General features: G+C 47.1%; 1 protein-coding gene and 1 long non-coding RNA gene across 4 annotated transcripts in view; one reads left to right on the top strand and one right to left on the bottom strand.

The window, feature by feature from the left end:
* GUCY2C (guanylate cyclase 2C) overlaps nucleotides 1–22253 on the bottom strand; it is a 104920-nt gene that overhangs the window by 30193 nt on the left and 52474 nt on the right. For both annotated transcript variants that reach the window (XM_075573963.1, XM_075573962.1), the window contains exons 7-16: nucleotides 17924–18038; nucleotides 16053–16188; nucleotides 11842–11927; nucleotides 10514–10625; nucleotides 8937–9018; nucleotides 6878–6983; nucleotides 5713–5775; nucleotides 3333–3401; nucleotides 1451–1555; nucleotides 438–524 (exon numbers count right to left, since the gene is read on the bottom strand). In XM_075573963.1, the coding sequence (XP_075430078.1) occupies nucleotides 438–524; nucleotides 1451–1555; nucleotides 3333–3401; nucleotides 5713–5775; nucleotides 6878–6983; nucleotides 8937–9018; nucleotides 10514–10625; nucleotides 11842–11927; nucleotides 16053–16188; nucleotides 17924–18038 (961 nt within the window). The remainder of the gene's footprint in view (nucleotides 1–437; nucleotides 525–1450; nucleotides 1556–3332; nucleotides 3402–5712; nucleotides 5776–6877; nucleotides 6984–8936; nucleotides 9019–10513; nucleotides 10626–11841; nucleotides 11928–16052; nucleotides 16189–17923; nucleotides 18039–22253) is intronic.
* LOC142467948 (uncharacterized) overlaps nucleotides 1–22253 on the top strand; it is a 32915-nt gene that overhangs the window by 5096 nt on the left and 5566 nt on the right. Inside the window, exons 3-6 of one of the 2 annotated variants that reach the window (XR_012788527.1) lie at nucleotides 6884–6976; nucleotides 8894–9039; nucleotides 10439–10645; nucleotides 12545–14829. This is a non-coding gene — a long non-coding RNA (uncharacterized LOC142467948). Of the gene's footprint in view, nucleotides 1–6883; nucleotides 6977–8893; nucleotides 9040–10438; nucleotides 10646–12544; nucleotides 14830–22253 lie in introns of those variants that run through there. The other variant, XR_012788528.1, reaches the window with a different exon arrangement.

The raw sequence follows: 22253 nt of genomic DNA, 5'->3' as shown, positions 1-22253 counted from the left end.
GCAGCGCTCGCGCGAGAGCATCTCCTGCTCTCAATAGAATTAAGAGCAGGAACTCGCGTCGAGCGGCTAGGCACGCCCCCCGGCGGTTCAGCCAATGAGGGCGAACCTGACGGGTGACGTCATGGCCGCGCCCCCGTCACTCCTCCGCCACGCCCCCCCCGGTCTCTGCTCCTGCTGTGACCTGCAGACCGGGGAATCGCCGGAACGCGCCGCCAAAAGCGCGGGCGCGCGTTACAGCATCGTGACCGGGGCCTTAGCCTTACAGACACTATACTATCTGTCTGTGTGTGCAGTGTATGGTGCACTGATCAATTACCCAATCAACTTAATAGAAGAGAAACATTGGAGAGTTTTAGTCCATGGGATTTATTCCTCAGTTTCAGTCCCTGGTATCTGGACCCTGTTTAGGGTCCGCAGTCTCCGCAGTAGAGTCTCACCTTGGCTATATCATACATCACAGAGATTTTATATTCCCAGTCCATACAAGTGACATCAGGATAGGAGATCGAGTCGTTGAGAACATCCTATGGGGTAACACAAAAAATGCTGTTAAAGGGACAATCCCTCCCAGGAGCAACGAGTACTAATGGCAGTGACATGGTTAAGGGGTCAGTCACTCCTAGGGGCAAAGTGTACAAATGGCAGTGACAGGGTTAAGGGGTCAGTCACTCCTAGGGGCAAAGTGTACAAATGGCAGTGACAGGGTTAAGGGGTCAGTCACTCCTAGGGGCAAAGTGTACAAATGGCAGTGACAGGGTTAAGGGGTCAGTCCCTCCTAAGAGCAAAATGTACTAATGGCAGTGACAGGGTTAAGGGGTAAGTCTCTCTTAGGAGCAAAGTGTACTAATGGCAGTGACATATTTAAGGGGTCACATCTGGGTGATTGATACCTTTCATACTTAAATCTGACACCTAGAAGTATTAAATATTTTCTAAAGTTATTATGTAAACACGGGGAGCTGAGACTTGGGAGGGGGTTAGATCTCCTCCGGCTGCTCCCTTCTGTCTGTCACTGTGTGTTTTACAAGAGTTTGCACAGACAGAGCCCCCTCTCTCTCTCTCCTTATCTTTATTACTTCTCTGATAAGGACAGGGGGGGGGGGGGTAAGGGGAAAGAAAACACTTGACTGACAAACGCTCCCTCATTCAGCAGCCCCTAAGAAATTCAGCTTGTAACTAATTTCCCCAAAAAATAAAAACAGACAAGTCTTTGCTATTAGCATGGTTTTAGGGAAGCCAATTGGAATGTAGGATTCTTCACAAGAGGTTGTTCTCTGGCCAGCTACGCGGCACTGCACCTTCAATGAGCTGGCGGAAGACCAGGGATGAGTCCAACGTTTAACACAGTGGGTCAGGGTGTAGGATACAGAATACTTCTGCTTCTAATGAGGAACTATGAAATGGGCAGGAGTCAGCCTGAGCTCGGAGAAATACACGGCAATGTCCTTACGCGGAGTGAGCCCCTGTCGCAGTACTCGATCACCGCATATATCATGTTGTCCGCCTTCACCGTGCCATAGAACTTTGTCAGGTTGTAGTAATCAATCTGTAATAGCTGCAGGGTGAGAATTGGTGCATGGTCATTCAGAGGCTTCGGAAACTATGGGGGTTATTTATGCAACCGCAATAGTGCCGATCGGGGTACTATCGCACGGGAAGTCCCATGGGCATCAATGGGAGTCTCTGTGCTAGAGTGCCCAGATTACGGAATGGGATGTTTGGCCACGACCAAAATCGCCACCGGCCCTCCGCCGGCAGGACTACTCACCGCAGGTCGCCTTCTCTGCCGGTCACGTCGCCGCCATCTTTAAATGTCCTTTGATCTCCACAGCTGCAGGGCACCTCGTGCCGCTCTGACTGTATTTGTGAGAGCCCCCGCGCGTGCGTGCGCACCACCAGGACACTCGGCGCGGCTTCCAGCCATGGGAAATGAAAAATGTGTCCTGGCTGCTGGTGGCGCGCACGCACGGGAGCGCTCACAAATGCAGGTCAGGCCGGCGCGAGGTGCCCTATGGCTGGGGAGATCCGGGGACATTTAAAGATGGTGGATGGCGGCGAGGTGACCGGCGGCGAGTAGTTCTGGCAATGGAACGCCGGTGGTGATATAGTCACAGCCAAACATCATAGACCGCCCAGATTCGCACTATTGCTGTTTCATGAATAACCCCCTATGGCGGTCTATGTATCAGAGACACAGTCTGCGCCGACACATTTGATGCATGCTGCGCTAGAGAAGAGGCTCACGCCACCTTCAAGGTGACAGAGAAAACCATCAAGATATGTAATGCAAGCTGCACCTTCCTTAATACACGGACCTGCGTCAATATGCAAATGTAACTCCGCCCCTAACTCCTCCCTCTCCTCCCTCAATCCGTAATCGCAGACGTACCCGAAAATGGCGCATCTTAGATTAATACAAAGGTTTGCCTAACAGTGTGTATCAATGAGACAGCTGTTCTCTTCCGTAGCCTAAGGGGCGTCATCTCGTAGCTGTGAGTTTGTCTGCGCGGTTTGACAAGGTTATAAGTCACGGAATAACATTTGACATCTAGCCCTACTCTGTATTACAAATGGTATCGTTTAAACCCACAATCCGCACGGATTGTAATTTTGTTTTTAAGCAGAATGACCCGAAGGGGGTGCGCGCGCCTTCCAGAGCCCGAAATACGGGAGGAGAGAGGGAGGCTGAGACTCCCTTCATCACTAGGGGCCGTAGACTTAGGCACTCTCCCTCCATTTCTTGGTCGCAGCGCTCGGATTTGCACGGCTGGAATGAAACCGCTTCTAGAAAAGCCTTTTTCCGCACGGTTTGGACATGCGAGAAGCGCTTACAGAACAGCAACACCCGCAAATCTGAGCAGGAAGGGCTCTTCCCCTCACGCATATACTCAGCTCACAGTTACTACACTATGCCCCATAGAGTCAAAGGAAAAACTATTTGGGGAAATCACACCTCTAATGTTAATGTTTTAGGCTGGCTAATTTAATACTGGCTCAGAAAAGAGATGGCAAGTGATGCTAAAATAAATCTATATCAGGAGTTGCCAACTCCAGCCCTCAAGGGCCAACAACAAGTCAGGTTTTCGGGATATCCCTGATTTGGTGCAGGTAGCTCAATCAGTCCCTGCATCAGCACAGGTGGCTCGCAGTCCCTGCTTCAGCACAGGTGGCTCAAAGCCACCAGTGCTGAAGCAGGGGTATCCTGAAAACCTGACCTGTTGATGGCCCTTGAGGACCACCCCTGATCTATATCATCACAGGTATGCCAGGTAACCTCACTAACTCCTCCATTTGCTCTGTGTAACCAGGCGCAGCTTAAATGGCAATCTTACCTTATTCAGCTCAATTTTCTGTGTCTCTGTAAAGTTCCCGTCATGTTTGAAGTCTTTGAGTATTATGATCTGCAAGGAAAACAGTTAGGGCTCCTACCGTATGTAGGATTTCTCTCTATTTGTGCCTGGGAGTTCTGATTATAAAATCAGCACCAATCCCCCAGAAATCCCCCTGTTAAAGAATCTTAAAAATCATTAAGTAATCAATTCTCATGAAACAATCAAAGAAACGCTAAAGAATTGTAACTTTTAAAACAGGCCGTTTGAAATCTCATTCTCAGTTTAGGACACTGTGCCAGACTAAACGACTCAAGGGGTTAATTTGGAGTTAAGTGCCCTTCGTGTTCTCATTTGCTTTGGCATGATTATGGCTACCACACTTCCCCAAATCTACTCCCAAGAGTTCAACTTTACAAGCAATCATTTAGGGCCTCATGCAGAGAGCAGCGTTATCGGGGGAAGCGCCATTTTTTGGCAAAATCTGCCTTTAGAAAGGCAGGTAATGGCGAGTTTTGAAACAAGCGCCATTTTTTTTTTTATTTGAAAATTTCGCCGCGCGGCTGAACCTACATCTCGCCAGCTTTAAAAATTTCCAAATTCAGAAACGCGCGAACGCCATCTAGCGGCTGTTCGCGCCAATAACATTTTTCTTCAATTTTCTCTGCCAACTAAAGTTGGCAAGAAGCAGGAGCTCGACAGCTATAGGGGGGGAAAAAAAAAGCGCTATTTTTTTTTTCCCCTTTCAGCAGCGCGCATCTCCTCATTTACAATTCTCCACATGCAGTAATGGTATAAATAGCGGATTTCGCCCATTTCTGCATATGGAGAATAAAACTCTCCATTAAACCAACTTTTTATTCCCCTCGCCAATTTTAAATAGCGCTGCTCTCTGCATGAGGCCCTTAGTCCCTGTCAAGCAAATACAAATACCCCTTGTGAGCACAGTCGCACGTGTCAGACAGGTATGCAGCCCCGCCTTTCCCCATTATCTCTTAGCATACAGTGCTCCCACTGCAGCAAGGGATTCTGGGTAATGACATGCAAATGAGCACAGTATTGGATGCAACATCTAGTTTGGGAGATTGCATGCAGTGTGGGGCTGTTATCCTTTATATGGATAGTAATGTTAAACCTTCAGCAGTCATTTCTATATCACTGTACGAGTGAGATAATCATATGCTGCACAAACCCAAGGTAAGAAAATGGGGACAAGTCTCTCATACCGTATTCCAGTTTTCAACCTCTACTCGGTGACCACGGGTCACTCCAGGCTTTAGGAGTAGTGACCCGTGAGCTGTGTGGAGCCATGTGGAGCCTCTTGCCGCTTTCTGCGAACCAGCTGCTCTCCCGCTGTAAAGATCTCAACGCTGACGCGGACTCTGTATCCTGCTACTCCCCCCTTACCATTGGAGGAAAGCTGAGGAAGTCCTGTGACGTCAGACGCTGTTTTGATGCGGAGGAGACTGTCCCTACCCAGAGGATTCGTGTGAGCTGTGTTTGCTGTATTGCGGGCGTCGCTCCTAACCCTGAGTTGGTTAAACGGCTTTTAATGATCGTGGAGCATGTGAGTGTACTGGAGCTCACTGCTCAAAGGATTTTTTTGTTAATTAAACTGTACTGTACCCTGATCTTTTATCTTTTCTTTTAACACATGTTGATCTGATTCCTGTGACCTTCCATTTACCCACGAGAGGAGTTCTTGCGCTCTGTGTACCCTTTTGATCATGTCTGAAACCATCCTATGTGCTGCGGGTAATAAGCACTATACTGTAATTGTGAAGCACTTTGAATCCCGCTGAGAGAAAAGGCTCTAAATGAAATAAAGTTATTACTTTTATTAATGAATATAAACTGTATCCTGTCCCTTTTACTCCCCACTCCCCACCACTATAATAATTTTTTGTATCCCCCCCACAAATATACTTTCTGAAAATGTTCTAAATAAACAGTAGTAAAGACATACTTATACCCGCTTTTTTCCCCCCACTCATTTGGCGCCCCAAGAAGGGCCATGAAGGCTGGCACGCAACGGGCCTTCTGACGTACAGGTTTCATCACGCTATTTTTAGTAGGGGCAGATAATGTTCACCGCTCCATCGGAACAGCGAATACAATCTTCCCGGAAGCGGAGCCCCCTAGATTTCCAGTCACGTCGCTGGGGGGGGGGGCTGATTTTGACCAAGTGATCTATACCCCCAAACAATCGTGTGGTCATGATCCCAGGGAGACCGGAGGCGTCTTCCGGTGCCCAATGGGTTATGTCTACAATTAAACCGCTCGTGCGCAACACAAAGCAGTTATAAAAACGTAATTTTACGACGCCACAAGACAATCAGGACATGGGTTTTCCCTAGCGTGTGCGATTACACTACTATGTCACCTTTTTGTCATATTTTCCTCGCCGCAATCTTGGTCCAGAATCACGCCTTTTATCATCATCGATCTATTCAACAGAAACCACAAGTGATACATGTACGTAAGTCTTATAGTTTAGTCATTTTTAATTCTATAATTAAGAACTATTTCTTACAGCTTGGATCTTTATCAAGATGCAAATCTTAACTTTCTTGCAATAGGCAAGTATTAGTTATTTAAAGCACCGATCCCTGTGTTCTGCAAGAGTTTGCACAGGCAGAGCCCCCCTCTCTCCCCCTCCCCTTTTTTTTATTGGCTCTCTGATAAGGACAGGGGGAGATAAGGTAGGGTTGACAAACGTCCTGTATATTCGAGATTGTCCCCTATTTCAATAATTTGCCCCATAATCCCTGAAAGGTCCGTCGGGATGCGTAATTGTCCAGTATGCCAGGGTCAATGGGACCATTTAGGGCTGGCAGCAACGGCAGGAGAAGTATGGCAGCGTTGTGGGGAATGGCGGCTGGGGAGGAGGAAGACCATGGTGGCGGCAGCAGGTGAGGGCAGTGGTGGAGCCCGCCATAGTGATATGGCCCGGAAGTGAATTACAACCACCGGTTTCTGCTGGGGTGGGCTCCACCACTGCCCTCACCTGCCGCCGCCGCCATGGTGCCATCCCCTGCCTTCTGCCGCCGCACCACTGCCAACCTTTGCCGCCAGGTAAGTTCTGCACAGCGAGAGGAGGGTTGTGAGGAGGGGGAGGGAGCTGTAAGGGGGGGGCTGAGGGAGGAGTGGGGTTGAAAGATGGAGGGGGGAGGCGGGCTGAGTGATGGAGGAGGGGTGAGAATGGGGGGGTGGGAGAGAAAGGGTGTGTGTTCTTGTCATGAAAACATATTGGAAATGTCTGTATTTAAATTTAATTTTTCCTACTGCATTTTGACATCCCTTAAACAAGGGGAAAGAAAGCACTTGATTCCCAAACTCTCCCCCATTAAGGGGCACCTAAGAAATGCAATTTGTCATTCATTCCCAAAGAAACTAAAGTAGTCTTTTAACAAAGGTATATTAACTTAAGGAAGCCAATTAGATTGTAACATTGTATAGAAACAGTTGTTTTTTTGGCCTGCTATGTGGGATTGCACCTAATGGTTGAAACAAGAAAGCCGTTTTAAAGTCGATTCTGTTTTAATCACCTTCAGGCTGACGTGAGAAGTCTCATTGGTTTCCAGTGGCAGGATATTCTCAGCCGGGATATGGGACCACTTCTTCTGTCGGAGCTCATTTGCTCTACGGTACTTTCTACATAACAAAAATATTAAGGCTGTAGTGAGCAAACATTGATCAGCGTAGACAATGCTTACGTGTTTATGGAAGCACTAAAGTAAGATATCTGATAACTTGGACATCTAGCAGCTGTAGGAAACCAGATATTAACAAAGAGGGGAATCTCCAACTCCAATTATCTCGGAGTCCCATTGCTGTCCAATTCTGTAACTCCCAGAATGACAATAAGGTGTGGACACGGTTCAGCTAATTGGGCATTATGGCCACACTCTTGATTGTCTCACCAGCAACGACCCAATCATTCTCATAGGAGGACATTGATCTACTAGGAGAATGGGGCCAAATTTCAGCAGAACAGAGGGTTCCTCAAAGATCAGTCTTGGCCAGTTGTGTTCTGTTAAACACTCAGATATATAGGGCCATGTGTACTCAGGGGTTGCAATTCCATAAGGCACCATTCCAGTGCCGGAACTCACAGACCATTTAAGTGAATGGGTTATATGGTGTCTTATGGAAGAACACCACTTAGGTAACATGGCCTCTCTGTACTATTTTTAACAAAGTTGACTGTTTTGGAGTGTCACTTCATAATTCTTTAAAATGTAGACCCAAAAGCATGACTCCAAAAAGTGCAGCAAATTGCACAGAATATACACACTGCTTTTCATGACTAATTAAGGGATTACACGGTACCTGAATGCTGCAGTGATTACAAAGATGCAGTTATTTAGGATTATTTATAAGGCATACATGAGCTGCATGCAATTGGGATGAAATAATTTATAATAAAGGAAATTAAAATAAAGATGTTTATCAGCTAAGTGGGGCTTTAACCCCTTCAGTGCTGAAGGAGCCTGTGAAACAACAGGGCATATGTACTAAGTGTTACAAACTCGCTAAAAAATGTCATTTAAAAGAGCAATTCATGTCCTTTTTTTTATTTATTATCTTTTACCATAGGTTTGAAGCAAGGGCTCTCCGGAGCTGATCCCCATTAATTTCAGCTCCGGGGACCCCCTGCTTCTGGAGACACAGACACTTCCTGTAGGGGGCGCCGGTATCTTAGCAAAGTTTAATGCTCCCGTGTCACGTGAGCCAATAGGAAGCCGGAACTGATGATGTCAAAGCTTCCTATTGGCCCCCAGAGTGCAGGAGCTTTGAAACTCGACCATTACGTGAGCCCTGCTAGCTGAGTGGAGACTGGCATCTACTATGGAGGTCTGTATCTCGGGAAGCAGGGGGTCCCCGTAGCTGAAATTAATGGGGTTCACCTACGGAGACCCCCTGCTTCAATCCTATGTTAAAAAAATATAAAAAAAATAAGTTGCACTTGTGCACTAATATAATGGAGAAAAACCTTGCTCTAACCCCTTGTTGGTGAAAGTGTGCTGCCTAGGGATGTACAAAATAGATAGGGATGTGTACCATCTGCGGTGCGCCTGCAAGGGGATTCTTCAGTGTACCTTCCTTGGTACACATCCCTACCGCACTTGTGCACTAAACTGAAATGTCTCCAGCTGCGCCCAAATGTCCCTTTTTTTTGGCGCACAGAGACGGGCTGCGTTGGGCGCACACGGGACAAAAACAAACAAAAAAATCTGTGCGCCAGAAAAAAGAAGAACGTGCGTCAAAACCGTCCGCCAACTTCAACTTGGCATAAACCCTAAAAAGGCTGTTAATAGCGTCAGCGCAGAATTACGTTCCTGTGTATACACCAAAAATTGATTTGACGCAGCGCTGATGTTTCATTATACAGGTTACCAAAATGCATTTTTTTTTTTAAAGTCACCTAACGACCTTTATTACACACGACGCACATTTTTATGAAGGTTTGTGTAACTTTTTTAGCCCTGAAATTTCTACGCACAAAACAATTGAAAACATAATCTTAGCACTGTACATAACGGTGTTGCTTATCTTTCCAGCAACTGAAGGGGTTAAAAAAAAAGCAACCATCGGTTTACTTACCTGAACACAAGGAGTGAAATAATGACCACAAGTATCACGGTTAATGTAAGGGTGAAGACCGCTATATTCAAGATATTGGGTCCTAGAGCACAGACATAGAAAGGTTAGTACATTTTGGGTTTAAAGAGGAAGTTACCAGGTATTAATGGGGAGGGAGGAAAAGGAGGAGAGAGGGGGGGAGTGTGTGTGATGTAGAGACGGGCGAAACTGGCAAAATCCTTTTCGCAGAATCTCCCGCCGCTTTCCATTCCAAATCCACAGGAAAACAAATGGCTTCATAGTGGGCAGGAGTCACAAAGCTCCCATAACCGGTATCAGAGCTTGATCAGCATTTACTACCATTCAAGACAACGGAAAGCCAATGCTGATCGAGCTATGCTACCCGTTCGTGATCCCCCTTATAGTGTGACAAAGTATCATTACAGAGAGCAACAACTCTCAATCTTACTAGCGCAAGCATAACTAATCCATCAGATCCGAACTGTCGTAAGTTTGGCTGGCTAACATCTGAGCCTACTGGTGGGAACTCATCCTAACATTTAACTAGAGAGAGGGAGAAATGTGAGTTCTTTCTGTATTGAAACATGGGCGTCCGCAGAATTTTTTTTTGGGGGGGGGGCATAATTTTAACTCATTGGTAGTGCTACCAATGAGAGCCACCTCATTCCCGAGTGCTGGGAGGGAGGGAGGGGGGGGGGGGCGTGTGACTAGCGGGCGGCTGCAGCATCCCCCGCGGCTGCTGCTGGGTTGGCGCATGGAGGCGGGCGCGAGACTGGCGGTGGGCAGCTGCATCCCTCGCGGATGCTGCTGGGTTGGCGCCTGGAGGTGGGTGGCTAGGGGGGGGGCGAGATTTGCGGGCGGCTGCAGCATCTCCCGCAGCAGCTGCTGGGTTGGCGCGCGGAAGTGGGCTGGGGGGGGGACACGTCAGACTGGCAGGCGGCTCCAGCATCCCCTGCGGCTGCTGCCTGGGACAGGAGGCACGTGCAGGGGAACCTGGGTTGGCGCACGCGCGCGGTGGATGCTGGGTTGGCTGGGTTGGGTCCCCACCCTCCGTCCCACGTTGGGAGGGTGAGCAGGCCCACAGGCAGCAGGCCGGACACCCTGCTTGCCCTGCGGGATCTCAGGGCCGCGAGTGATCCAGGGGGGGGCAAGCGCCCCCCGCTTGCCCCCTCCTGCGGACGCCCATGTATTGAAATAAGAATTCTATATGCAAAACTTTTGCAACTAAAACAAATTTGCACGCAGTTTTCATGAGAAAAGTGAGGGGAATAGGTTAGCAAGTGTCAGCGTTATATACGGAGAGAGGGAGATTTATATAAAGTCCCCCTCTCTCTTGTCCCTCCATCCTTCCTATCTCCCGCTCTGTATTCTTCTTCCTCCTCGTCCTCCCTCTCGCTCTCCCCACAAGCGTAAGGCCCTCTGAGCACATTTTTGTGAATGTGGACCATTTTGCGTACTTGGGCAAATGTTTTGCACACCTCTCCCTGAACGTGTTTATACAGAAGCAGAGCCATCTGCCCGGCCGCGGTTACCTTCGGGGAAGAATACCATTAGCCGCTGGCTCCAAAGTTACTTACCGCTTCCTGGAACGTCACTGGGAAGCCGGTGGTTTTTCCAGATGAAGGAAGGGCTGCTGTCCAGTACCAGTGTCTTATTGGTGCTGGTGTCAAAATGAAGGAGTTCGGCGTACTGGACAGAAACAACTAGAGGTTAGAATAACTCCAGAATAACGTCTCCGAAATTGGCTTACTACATCAAACTCTCTGGCTTGTTTTTGATAAAGAAGAACAAAGAAAAGGTCCCACGTAGGTAGCAATGCACCTTTTAAGCATTTTTTTCGGCAGGGGGTCTCCGGAGCTGAACCGCGTTAATTTCAGCTCCGCGGACCCTCTGCTTCCTTAGATAGTTACCTCGGAAGGGGGTGCTCCGGCTGGGGCTATCAATATGGCGGCTTTAAATGTCCCTCGTCACATTGGCCAATAGGAAGCCGTGACATCATCCCTTGCGGATTTCTATTGACCCACGCGGGACATTTAAACCTGTGGAGAGATACTGGCAGCAGCTTCCGAGTTAGGTATCTCGGGGAGCAGGGGGTCCCCAGAGCTGGAATCCAACGAGGTTCAGCTCTGGAGACCCTCAGCTTCCCACAAAGGGGGGAAACATGTTTTTTTTTTAAGAGCACATGCTCCTTTAATTTAATTTAAAAAAAGTTGTAACGCCTATTCTTACGGCACTTCAGGTGCTGGTGCTTCAGATATCCCTCCTACAGATATTCCCAGCATCAGTGGCCCCCAAACACTTTCATGGAACCTCACTCTTCCATAAACATTTACAGTGCCAAGGGTTCAACGGCACCAGCGTGCCACCAGGTCTCTTCTGGGTCTCATTGTACCAGGCCCCTGGATGCTGGAAGCAGAAGTGGAGGTGGCGCCATTTCTGGTTCAGTTGGGCTGGTCCAGTCCGCCTCATTAAAACAAGAAAGTGCCCATGACGTGCACGTTACATCCTAAAGCCCCCTGGCGTGCTACCGCCTGTGCCGAACAACAGGGGTGGCCAACTCCAGTCCTCAAGGGCCACCAACAGGTCAGGTTTTCTGGATAGCCCGGCTTCAGGACAGTTGGCTCAATCAGTCCCTGCTTCAGCACAGGTGGCTCAGAGGCTCAGTGACCGAGCCTCTGATTGAGCCACCTGTGCTGAAGCAGGGAAATCCTGAAAACCTAACCTGTTGGTGGCCCTTGAGGACTGGAGTTGGCCGCCCCTGCCGCACAATGCAAAGGTTAAAACCTCACGGTCCTCGCATTGCAACAGGATACACTGGATACCCAGCAGTAAGGGAGTATTATGTGAGAAGTAGAAGGTCACTTGTGTGCCCCATGCCAATGGGTTCCTGCTACTACTTGCTTACCTGATTAGTTAGCACGGAGCTGTAGAGAAGAGTCAGGTTCAGATCTCGATCGCCAACTTCATCAAGTATAAGTGGCCCAGACGCACCTATGGTAGATAAGAAGCCGACCTGGCACATAAGTTACCACTGTCTACATGGCAGGAAGATACAATGTAACTAAACTAGTTAGTAGTATAGATACTTGTAACACCGGGGATACATCCCTGCTACACAAACACAGCGTCACAGGAAACGTTTATATTAAAAGTGCACTCCTTTCAAATATCCCGTCCTGCTGTCACCAAACGGTCACTGTCCCAGGCAGAACCATAAATGACCTCCCAGGAGGTGACCGTTGGACGTCAGAGAGACGCAGAAGACTGAAAATTGCGGCACACCGAGGGAAACCACGAAGCCGTTTTCTTCATATGGTTCTGCTTGATTAGTTAGACCTCTCTTGATATATTAAACACAAAGTTATTGCTTTACATGAAAACATTTAGATGTATTTGGGGTTTTTTTTTCCAGTTGGGTGGAGCCCGCCTTTGAGATGTGATTTATTTCAATGGGCAAGAGAGTTTTTATTGTAGATGTGATAGTGCTGACAGAGCTTTCAAAATCTTACCCATTCTACAATGCACTTGAAGTAGAGACTTGTGAGGTTTCCACAGATCTGTTCACACTATTACATAAATGGAAAAATATCTTGTTGATCTATTCAAAGGTATCACAACCTGCAACAAATGTCCACTTCCCCAGGACCAGCAACGGTACCAGAACTTTACACCATGTTACCCCTTCTCTTGACATTATGATGTACCAGGTGCTGCATGGACCCTGAAACCCCAGAGACCCTTATGTACAGAACCAGGTGCTGCATGGACACTGAAACCCCAGAGACCCTTATGTACAGAACCAGGTGCTGCATGGACACTGAAACCCCAGAGACCCTTATGTACAGAACCAGGTGCTGCATGGACCCTGAGACCCTTATGTACAGAACCAGGTAATGCATGGACCCCGAGACCCCAGAGGCCCTTATGTACAGAACCAGGTACTGCATGGACCCTGAGACCCCAGAGGCCCTTATGTACAGAACCAGGTGCTGCATGGACCCTGAGACCCCAGAGGCCCTTATGTACAGAACCAGGTACTCCATGGACACTTGCTCATTTTCTTGTGGCAGATCAGGATGACCACTCCAATGGAGCCTTCTCCATTTCCACAATCCGTGGCCTGGTCGCAGACGCGTGACCGGAAGTGCTTGGAGGACCATTGGCACTCCTGGCACTGTGAAGGGTGGGCTGAAGGAGGCACTGACTCTGATAACAATGACACTGAGTGTGTCAGGGGAACCTGGTTCGATTCCTGGTAACGGCTCCTTGTGACATTGGACAACTCCCTTTATCTCCCTGTGCCTATACATAGATTGTAATCTCTATGGGGCAGGGACTCACTGAGCCTGCATTATTCTATGTGCACTGTCCGTGCTATACAAGAAAAAACTATTATTAAGAAAAGGTATTTATAGCTACTTGTTTGTTGCTGATGTACAGTGCCATCTTAAGGCATGGCCGAACTGGGCAGTAGCCCAGGGCCCCCGACCCCTCAGAGGCCCCCCAAATACCATGACCCAAAATGTAATTTAAATTCGTAATTCTAACTGAACGCAGCAAACGTTACTTAACTATCTTTTTTTTTAATTGTTTTTTTTTGGTGTGATTACAACATTATATTGATTTTAATTATATATAGCCTAAATTTTTATAAGACATTTTTATTTAAAGATAACGTTTCTACAAATTCTCTATGAAATAATAATAATTTTGTCGGGACGTGACTTAAAAAAAATAACGCACAACAAAAAACTATTGCAGCGTGACAAAAAGGAGTCAACATTTCCTAATATTGAAATGGCGTTAGGAATTTTCCTATCAGTGATTTGCCGCAAACTGCGAAGACGAAAGATTTTTTGTCAAAGTGGGAACTTCTTAAGAATGATTCCGCAGTCGCTGCGTCAGCCCAGACCGAACGCTCCACGATAACAATCGAATCAGATAACATCATCAAATTCAATTTTTATGAAGTATTTTTGTGACTTTGTAAAGAAAAAACAGGAAGAAACACGTATAGATAAATAAAATGTTTGTGCTTGTAGGAATATTTGCAGAGTTTCAAGAAAAGTTGTGAATGTTGTTCAATAAAAACATACTGTATTTGTATTTAAATGTTACCCTTTTGGGTGAGGCCTCCAATTTACACTTAACCCAGAGTCCCAAAAATGGTTAAGATGGATCTGCTGATGTATTATTACAAACAAACTTGATTTTGTTTGATTATATACTAGGCAAATACTTTGCTATTTTAGAGAACATTCAATGCTAAAATATGTGTGGCGCTCATTGAATGTGATCACTGCAATGTATTTCTCCTCGAGTTGCCTTAAATCCCAACCTTATTCAGTTATGTAAGGTAGTAAAATCAGAGACGGATATCATTTCTCTAAAGAATAGACTTTGAGAGACTGGAAACTTGGGCAGGTAAATGGCAGATGAGGTTTAATACACATGTGACGGTAGGGTGTAGCCGGCCTTCATTAATAAAGGTCACGCCCGGCTGGGTGCCCATAAAACCGTATGTCAAGGGCTGAAGTGTCCGCTCTTGGGTCTAGTTGTGCGCCTTGATGTATTTCCCTATATTTCTGTTCCCATTATACGGTCCCCTACAGGAATGTAAGTGTCAGGAAATAGCCCTGACATATTTTACTAGTTCTTCCTCTTCCCATCTGTTCCTTATCTGTCCACCAAGTGTGCTGCTGTTTTCTGTCTGCTCTGGGGTTCCTCTGTCTGTCTCTCTCCTCTTTATGCTCCTGTCCTCTGTCCTTATAGTTTCCTGTTCCTCCCTTGCCTTTGTTTTGTGTCCAGACTCCTTATGCCCAAGCTTCTGCTTCTGTTCCTGTTTCTGTTCCATGTGGAGTCCTGCACTTATTAAAGGCCCTTGCTAGTAATCTGGCTTGTCCCCGTTTTGTTTCCTGCTCTCTGCTCCCTAGTCTAAGTTCCTGCTCCCTAGTCTCAGTTCCTGCTCCCCTGCCCTGCTCCTGACTTACTGTTGCGACCCCTGCCTGGACGCGGCTTTACCTGAATAAACCGCATTTTATTCCACCACCTTTTTTTGCCTAGTGAATGATCCCAGAAAGGTATAAAAGTGTTAAAAGTCCTGGTCTCCCATGACAACACATAAATAAATGTAAGGTTATGCATTTGGGAAACAAGAATAAATAGGCAATTTACAAATTAAATTGGGAAAAATTAGGGGAATCCTTGATGGAGAAGGATTTAGGAGTGATTGTAGACAGCAGGTTTAGCAATAGTGCCCAAAGTCATGCAGTAGCTGCAAAGGCAAATAATCTAATCTTGCATTAAACAGGGAATGAATGGAAGGGAAGTAAACATAATTATGCCCCTCTATAAAGCATTAGTAAGACCACACCTTGAATACGGAGTACAGTTTTGGGCACCACTCCATAAAAAAGACATTATGGAACTAGAAAAAGTCTAGAAAAGAGCCACCACATTAATAAAGGGGATGGATAATCGGATTTATGAGGAGAGGCTAGCTAAATTAGATTTGTTTACATTAGAAAAGAGGCGTCTAAGAGGGCATATGATAAATATATAGAAATATTTTCAGGGTCAATACAAGGACCTTTCGAAAGAACTATTCATCCCATGCGCAGTACAAAAGACACAGGGTCATCCCTTAAGGTTGGAGGAAAGGAGATTTCACCAGCAAGTGCAGTAAGGGCAGTTACAATGTGGCATTCATTACCCATGGAGACTGTGATGGCAGATACAATAGATATGTTCAAATAAAGGCTGGACTTCTTTTTAGAAAGGAAAGGTATACAAGGATATACCAAATAAGTATACATGGGAAGGATGTTGATCCAGGGAGTCATCTGCTTGCAAATATTTGGAGTCAGGAAGGAATTTATATTTCCCGTTATGAGATCATTAGATGATGTGTCACTGAAGTTTTTTGTTTGCCTTCCTCTGGATCAATATACAGTACTGTAAGTACAAATATAGGATAAAGTATCTGTCATCTAAATTTAGCATAGGTTGAGCTTTGATGGACATATGGATTTTTCAACCTCAGCAACTATGTCCCGTAGTTTCAACAAGCAAACAGATGGCCCCTACTTGCAGTCAAGTTGTATGTAATTAGTTCACCTTTTAAAGAGATGTTCCGAAACTGATCAATGAAGTTGAAAGGTTGCGCGATGTCGGGGGACCGCAGAAACTTTTTCAGGACATGTCCGAAGAGAAGGACGCTGTCCAGATAACCGGCAGCGTAGTCATCCATCAGCTACAATGGAAAGAAACCATCGGTCAGGAAAATAACGGGTCAGGAAAGTGAAAACGCATTGAGAGTTGTCCACATAGACTAAAATGTTTAGCTCATTTCACTGTAACGGCGGCCTGCAATGTGAGTCCGAAAGCCAGGGAGAAGGAGCGGCTCAGTAAGTACAGACACTCACTCTGATAACAATGACACTGAGTGAGAAGCAGGGGAACCTAGTTCAAATCCCGGTGTCAGCTCATTGTGACCTTGGGCAAGTCACTTTCTCTCCCTGTGCCTCAGGCACCAAAATCATAGAGTGTAAGCTCCCCTGGGCTCCCCTCTCTCTCTGTAATGTGCAGCATCGTGAAATAAAGCTGATTTTAACTGTTCCCTGGCTGAGTTCCATTATGCAGTGACCGCCATCAATCCTTTTTCTACTATTGCTACTATCTGGCTGGAGCACGCCGGCGATCCTGCTGCTTAGGGAGCCGTGTATCCCTCCCAGCGTCTGGTGTCCGCCCCCTGAGCGTGAGTAGCGTCGGAGCGCACGGCTTGCTGGGACCTGCCCAGAAAGGCAGTGAGACAACGCCATACACCTCGCGGAGTACCCGTGGAGCAGTGACAGGTGTGAAAGACGGACACAGTCTGCTGGGACCTGTCCTGGAGAAGCAGTGAGACGACACCATACACCGCGTGGAGTGTTGGCGTGGAGCGGGGACAGGTGCACAAGACGGGCGGTGAGGACATCGGGTCGGGTAAGGGCAGCAGATTTAGACTGCCGTGAGTTCATGAGGGAGGCTTCCATCGTGGCTTCCCCTCTTGCCTCTATCTATTTCTTGCTTACTAGCCCCCCACCCTGGTTTAGTCTGCTATTCACCCCCCCCAACTGACTTTATTCATTCAACTGGTTATTCTGCAGCAATATTGCCTACTATTTTTCCATGTACATAGAGGTTGCATGCTTACAAACAGTCTAATACACTTGTTAGAGCACAGGACACTTGGGGTTCATTCCCCTTTTCTTTTCCCCTGGGCAGGGACTGGGTCTGCAACATTCCTACGTGCTGCGTCCCGCGCGCTATACTGTCATAGTGACGCGCTGTGTGTCCCATTGGAAGAAAGGTGCTATATCAAATAAAGTTATTATTATTATCTTTGAACGACATGGAAACCTTGATAAATACACTTCTCCTTCAATAAATGCACCAACATGAACGTTGCATTTTCCACTTAGATTTGTTCCTGTTGTTTCTATATCACTTTTATTGTTCATGTCTCAGACAAGTCTTCTTGTCCATTTTAACATGGATCTCTATAAGCTTACGCCTGTCGTATTACACTCGCTGCTCAGCTACCAGGGATCGCATTATGGCGGCGTTTCAAGGCTCCTGTGCCCTGCGGGCCAACGGGAAGCTGTGATGTCATCGTGTTCGGTTTCCTATTGGCCGACACGACGCGGGAGCTCAGCCGGAGCGGCTGCCGGCACCCACTACAGACGTAATGTAAGTATCTCCGGATGCAGGGGGTCCTCGGAGCTGAAATAAATGGGGTCGGGCTCCGGAGACCCCCTGCTTCAAACCCGTGTTAAAAAAATGAAAACAATTTAAAACATCATGAATTTGCCCTTTTAAGTGCTGAAAAACAAAACAACAAAAAACAGAAATCCCAGTAAGTGTTATCTAATACTGATGTATAAAAACAAAATTCACAATGTCTATGATGCTCCTTTCAGTTGTATGGCGAGACAATGGCAGCTTACCAGTTGAGTGATGTTCGAGTCGTTAGATACCCTGCTGAAATTGGACGGCGGCAGCGTCAACACCAGGACATTTCGCATGAACGCATCGGCGCTCTTATTTTCAAAATACTCCGTGCTGTGGCGAGAGAAAGTGGTTTTTAGCGAGTGGAATATCCCCCGGGTTGCATGATACATTTCAGATAAACAACAAAACAGGTAGCGCTAACCGCAATGTGTGTGGTGTAGTAACTATTACCTTATATATTAATTAAAACTATACATAAGGGGCTGCCTAGGACACAAAGCCTGACCCCCTGGTCAGGAAAACAGTATGGACAGGGAATAGTTCCGTGGGCGCCTATAAAATTTTACCACTATAAAGGATATACGAAAACCAAGCCTGTTGGTTGTGAAGATTGTTGATCCTCACGGTGGGCTTGAAAACAAAGAGAAAGCACAACACATAGCGTAATACTGTTGAAACATTAAACAAACAACATATAAGACAACATATAACAGCTGAATACTGAAATGGTATTTTTAGGACAATAAAATCATTTAATAACAATTAATATTTAATATAATGCACAATTTGCATGGACATATAGATTTAAGCAATTAAAAATCTGAATAGGTGGTTCAACTGCTCCGTAGCACCAATGTTGATGATAGCAATGCCTACTCACCAGATGGAATAGGTTTGCAGGCAGTGGATATTTTAGAGAGTATCCCCTCTCATCTGTGTGCTGCTCTCTGCTTAGCTGGCGTCTCTGTCGGCTCGTGGGTGCAGCTCATCAGCAGGGACTCCTGCAGCTCCAGGAAGCACGTCTGAGCAGATGGAACTCAGCTGCAGCTGATTCAGCACGATGTCAGCCACGGACCACCGTGAGCTCGTCTATCTGCTGCTCACTGCTAGCTGGCGTCTCTATCCGCTCGTGGACGCAACTTGTCAGCAGGTACTCCTGCAGGGCGCCAAGCAGGGCGCTTGAATAATGGGAAACCGCAACAGCTGGTTCAACTCGTCGGCGGCTATAAGAGATGGTTAGCTGGCAGCTCACGTTGATTCACCGATGTACGGGGGGTACTGCACCAATGTGTGCGGGGCTTGAACCTCCACCCTACGCGTTACGTGCCACATACCCCTGAGGAAGAGAGCAGATCGCTCTTGAAACACGTAGGGTGGAGGTTCAAGCCCCGCACACATTGGTGCAGTACCCCCCGTACATCGGTGAATCAACGTGAGCTGCCAGCTAACCATCTCTTATAGCCGCCGACGAGTTGAACCAGCTGTTGCGGTTTCCCATTATTCAAGCGCCCTGCTTGGCGCCCTGCAGGAGTACCTGCTGACAAGTTGCGTCCACGAGCGGATAGAGACGCCAGCTAGCAGTGAGCAGCAGATAGACGAGCTCACGGTGGTCCGTGGCTGACATCGTGCTGAATCAGCTGCAGCTGAGTTCCATCTGCTCAGACGTGCTTCCTGGAGCTGCAGGAGTCCCTGCTGATGAGCTGCACCCACGAGCCGACAGAGACGCCAGCTAAGCAGAGAGCAGCACACAGATGAGAGGGGATACTCTCTAAAATATCCACTGCCTGCAAACCTATTCCATCTGGTGAGTAGGCATTGCTATCATCAACATTGGTGCTACGGAGCAGTTGAACCACCTATTCAGATTTTTAATTGCTTAAATCTATATGTCCATGCAAATTGTGCATTATATTAAATATTAATTGTTATTAAATGATTTTATTGTCCTAAAAATACCATTTCAGTATTCAGCTGTTATATGTTGTCTTATATGTTGTTTGTTTAATGTTTCAACAGTATTACGCTATGTGTTGTGCTTTCTCTTTGTTTTCAAGCCCACCGTGAGGATCAACAATCTTCACAACCAACAGGCTTGGTTTTCGTATATCCTTTATAGTGGTAAAATTTTATAGGCGCCCACGGAACTATTCCCTGTCCATGATACATTTCAGTCTACAGCCCCAGTCAGTGGGCGTGCGCGTTGGAGCGTCTCGTGGCGCGTCCGCCCATATCTACAGCGATCAGTGGACTTCTGATTGCTCGCGACGGGGGGGGGTGGCAGGGGGCGTGGCCATGATGTCACGCGGCTGGTTCGCCCTCATTGGTTGAACCGCAGCCGTTATGTAGGGATCGCTCGGCCACTGCTCCAAAAGACAAACTTCCTGTCTTTTGGAAATAAGGTTGCGCCATTGCGCTTTGAGCATGTGCGCGGACTGTGGCCAGCCCCATAGAGGGCCGTTTCTTTGTTTGCACCGCGCACACAGTCGCGATCACTGGGAACGAGGCCTAATGGACCAGGCCGAGTATTTTATGTGGCGCATACAGCGCATACTGTACGTCCATCAGTGTTGGGACTAGAGATGGGCGAATCGGCCCGTCCTGGAACCTGTAAGGTTGTTTCCCTATTGTGAGGCTGCTAGCACAACTCAGTGTAAGATTGCAACATTGCTATTCCCTTGTTGGCTTCCCAGCCCTTGCTCTTTTGTGAGTTGGACTGCGCCTCCTCCCCTTACCAGTTGGCATAGTCCTTGCTTTATTTCCTGTTTGTCCAGGCAAGCATGCTCTCTTTCAGCCAGCAGCCATCTTGAGCAGTCACCTTACTCATCTCCTCTTGTACAGCTATTGTAATTTACCTATCCCTGATACTAAGCTATCCCCTTTACCTAGCATTATCCCACTTGCCATCCTAGCTCCCGTTCTCCTCCATTGTTCCCACCCCACAGTGTTTACCCCAGTATGTTTTACTCCTTGTTGTTTGTGTTGTCGTTGCCCAATAAAACTTCCACACATAAGAAGATTTCCCTGGCTTGGTATATGAGATTGAGTTAAGCTGCCTGCCTCTACTCACTTGCCACAGTGAGCTTGGGACAGAACACAACCCAACTCAATTTCCCGGATTGTTACTGCTGTTACCCCCAAAATCCGCAAACGTGGAGATTAGTGACATCTCATACCATGTGGAGTTATTTGGTATTTGGTATTGGTAAAAGAAAACTGCATCAGCTACAGATCATAAATGTGATGCATCCCAGTGATGACGTTACTCTGAGCAACCCCTCCCCTGACTGCTCTTATACATTCTATAACTTCTCCTCTAGCGGCACCTATAACCGCTCCCTATAACACCTCCCCTAACTGCTCCTATAACGCTCCCTATAACTCCTCCCCTAACTGCTCCTATAACCGCTCCCTATAACTCCTCCCCTAACTGCTCCTATAACCGCTCCCTATAACTCCTCCCCTAACTGCTTCTATAACCGCTCCCTATAACTCCTCCCCTAACTGCTCCTATAACCGCTCCCTATAACTCCTCCCCTAACTGCTCTTATAACCACTCCCTATAACTCCTCCCCTAACTGCTCCTATAACCGCTCCCTATAACTCCTCCCCTAACTGCTCCTATAACCGCTCCCTATAACTCCTCCCCTAACTGCTCCTATAACCGCTCCCTATAACTCCTCCCCTAACTGCTCCTATATCCCCTCACTATAACTCCTCCCCTAACTGCTCCTATATCCCCTCACTACAACTCCTCCCCTAACTGCTCCCTATAACTCCTCCCCTAACTGCTCTTATAACCGCTCCCTATAACTCCTCCCCTAACGGCTCCTACTGTATAACGGCTACCAAATCGTTCACTGATGGATGTTGAGCAAAGTTGACAACATCTAGAGTGTAAGCTCCCAGGATCAGGGCCCTCATTACTTCTGTATCTGTTTGTGCTTCTCTGTCCGTACTTGTATGTCATTCAATGTATGTAATTGATGTCACTCTGTTCCCCCCACTGTACCGCGCTGGATAATAATAATATAATAATAATTGATGCAAAGGGAAGCAACATGAAATGGATTCGCTAAGTGTCAACTTTGTGTCACAATGCCTGTGTGAGACTCTCAGTACATTTCCCACTTGGGGTTATAATATAAAATGTTCACCTGCTCAATTCAACTTTGCTCTCATGCGTTAGAGATCAGCTAGTGCAGGGGGGCTGATGGCCCCTGATCTGACAGGGCCTCTGTGGCTGAATCAGATGTTCACCCAGCCCAAAGGCTGGGGGTGAGCACGCTCATCCCGCCATGGGAGAGACTCACAGCTCCACTGCTCTCTCTTCCACCTCCAGAACAGGACTAAACTAAATTTGCCACTTAGTTCTAGGAGGAACCAGAATGGGCGGGCTCATAGTCTATACCTATACAAGATAGGCTTACACAGGCCATGAGTGACCACCTCACTTCTGTCACTCATAAGAGGGGCATGAGGGGGGGTCAAAAAGCCCATAGATTAACCTGCCATAGCCTAGACTACTAGGAGTTACATGACAGGGAG

Source organism: Ascaphus truei, chromosome 17 (genome assembly GCF_040206685.1).
Source record: "Ascaphus truei isolate aAscTru1 chromosome 17, aAscTru1.hap1, whole genome shotgun sequence".
NCBI lineage: Eukaryota > Metazoa > Chordata > Amphibia > Anura > Ascaphidae > Ascaphus > Ascaphus truei.
Note: the sequence above shows the minus strand (reverse complement) of the source record. Positions and strands in the feature narration are given on the sequence as shown.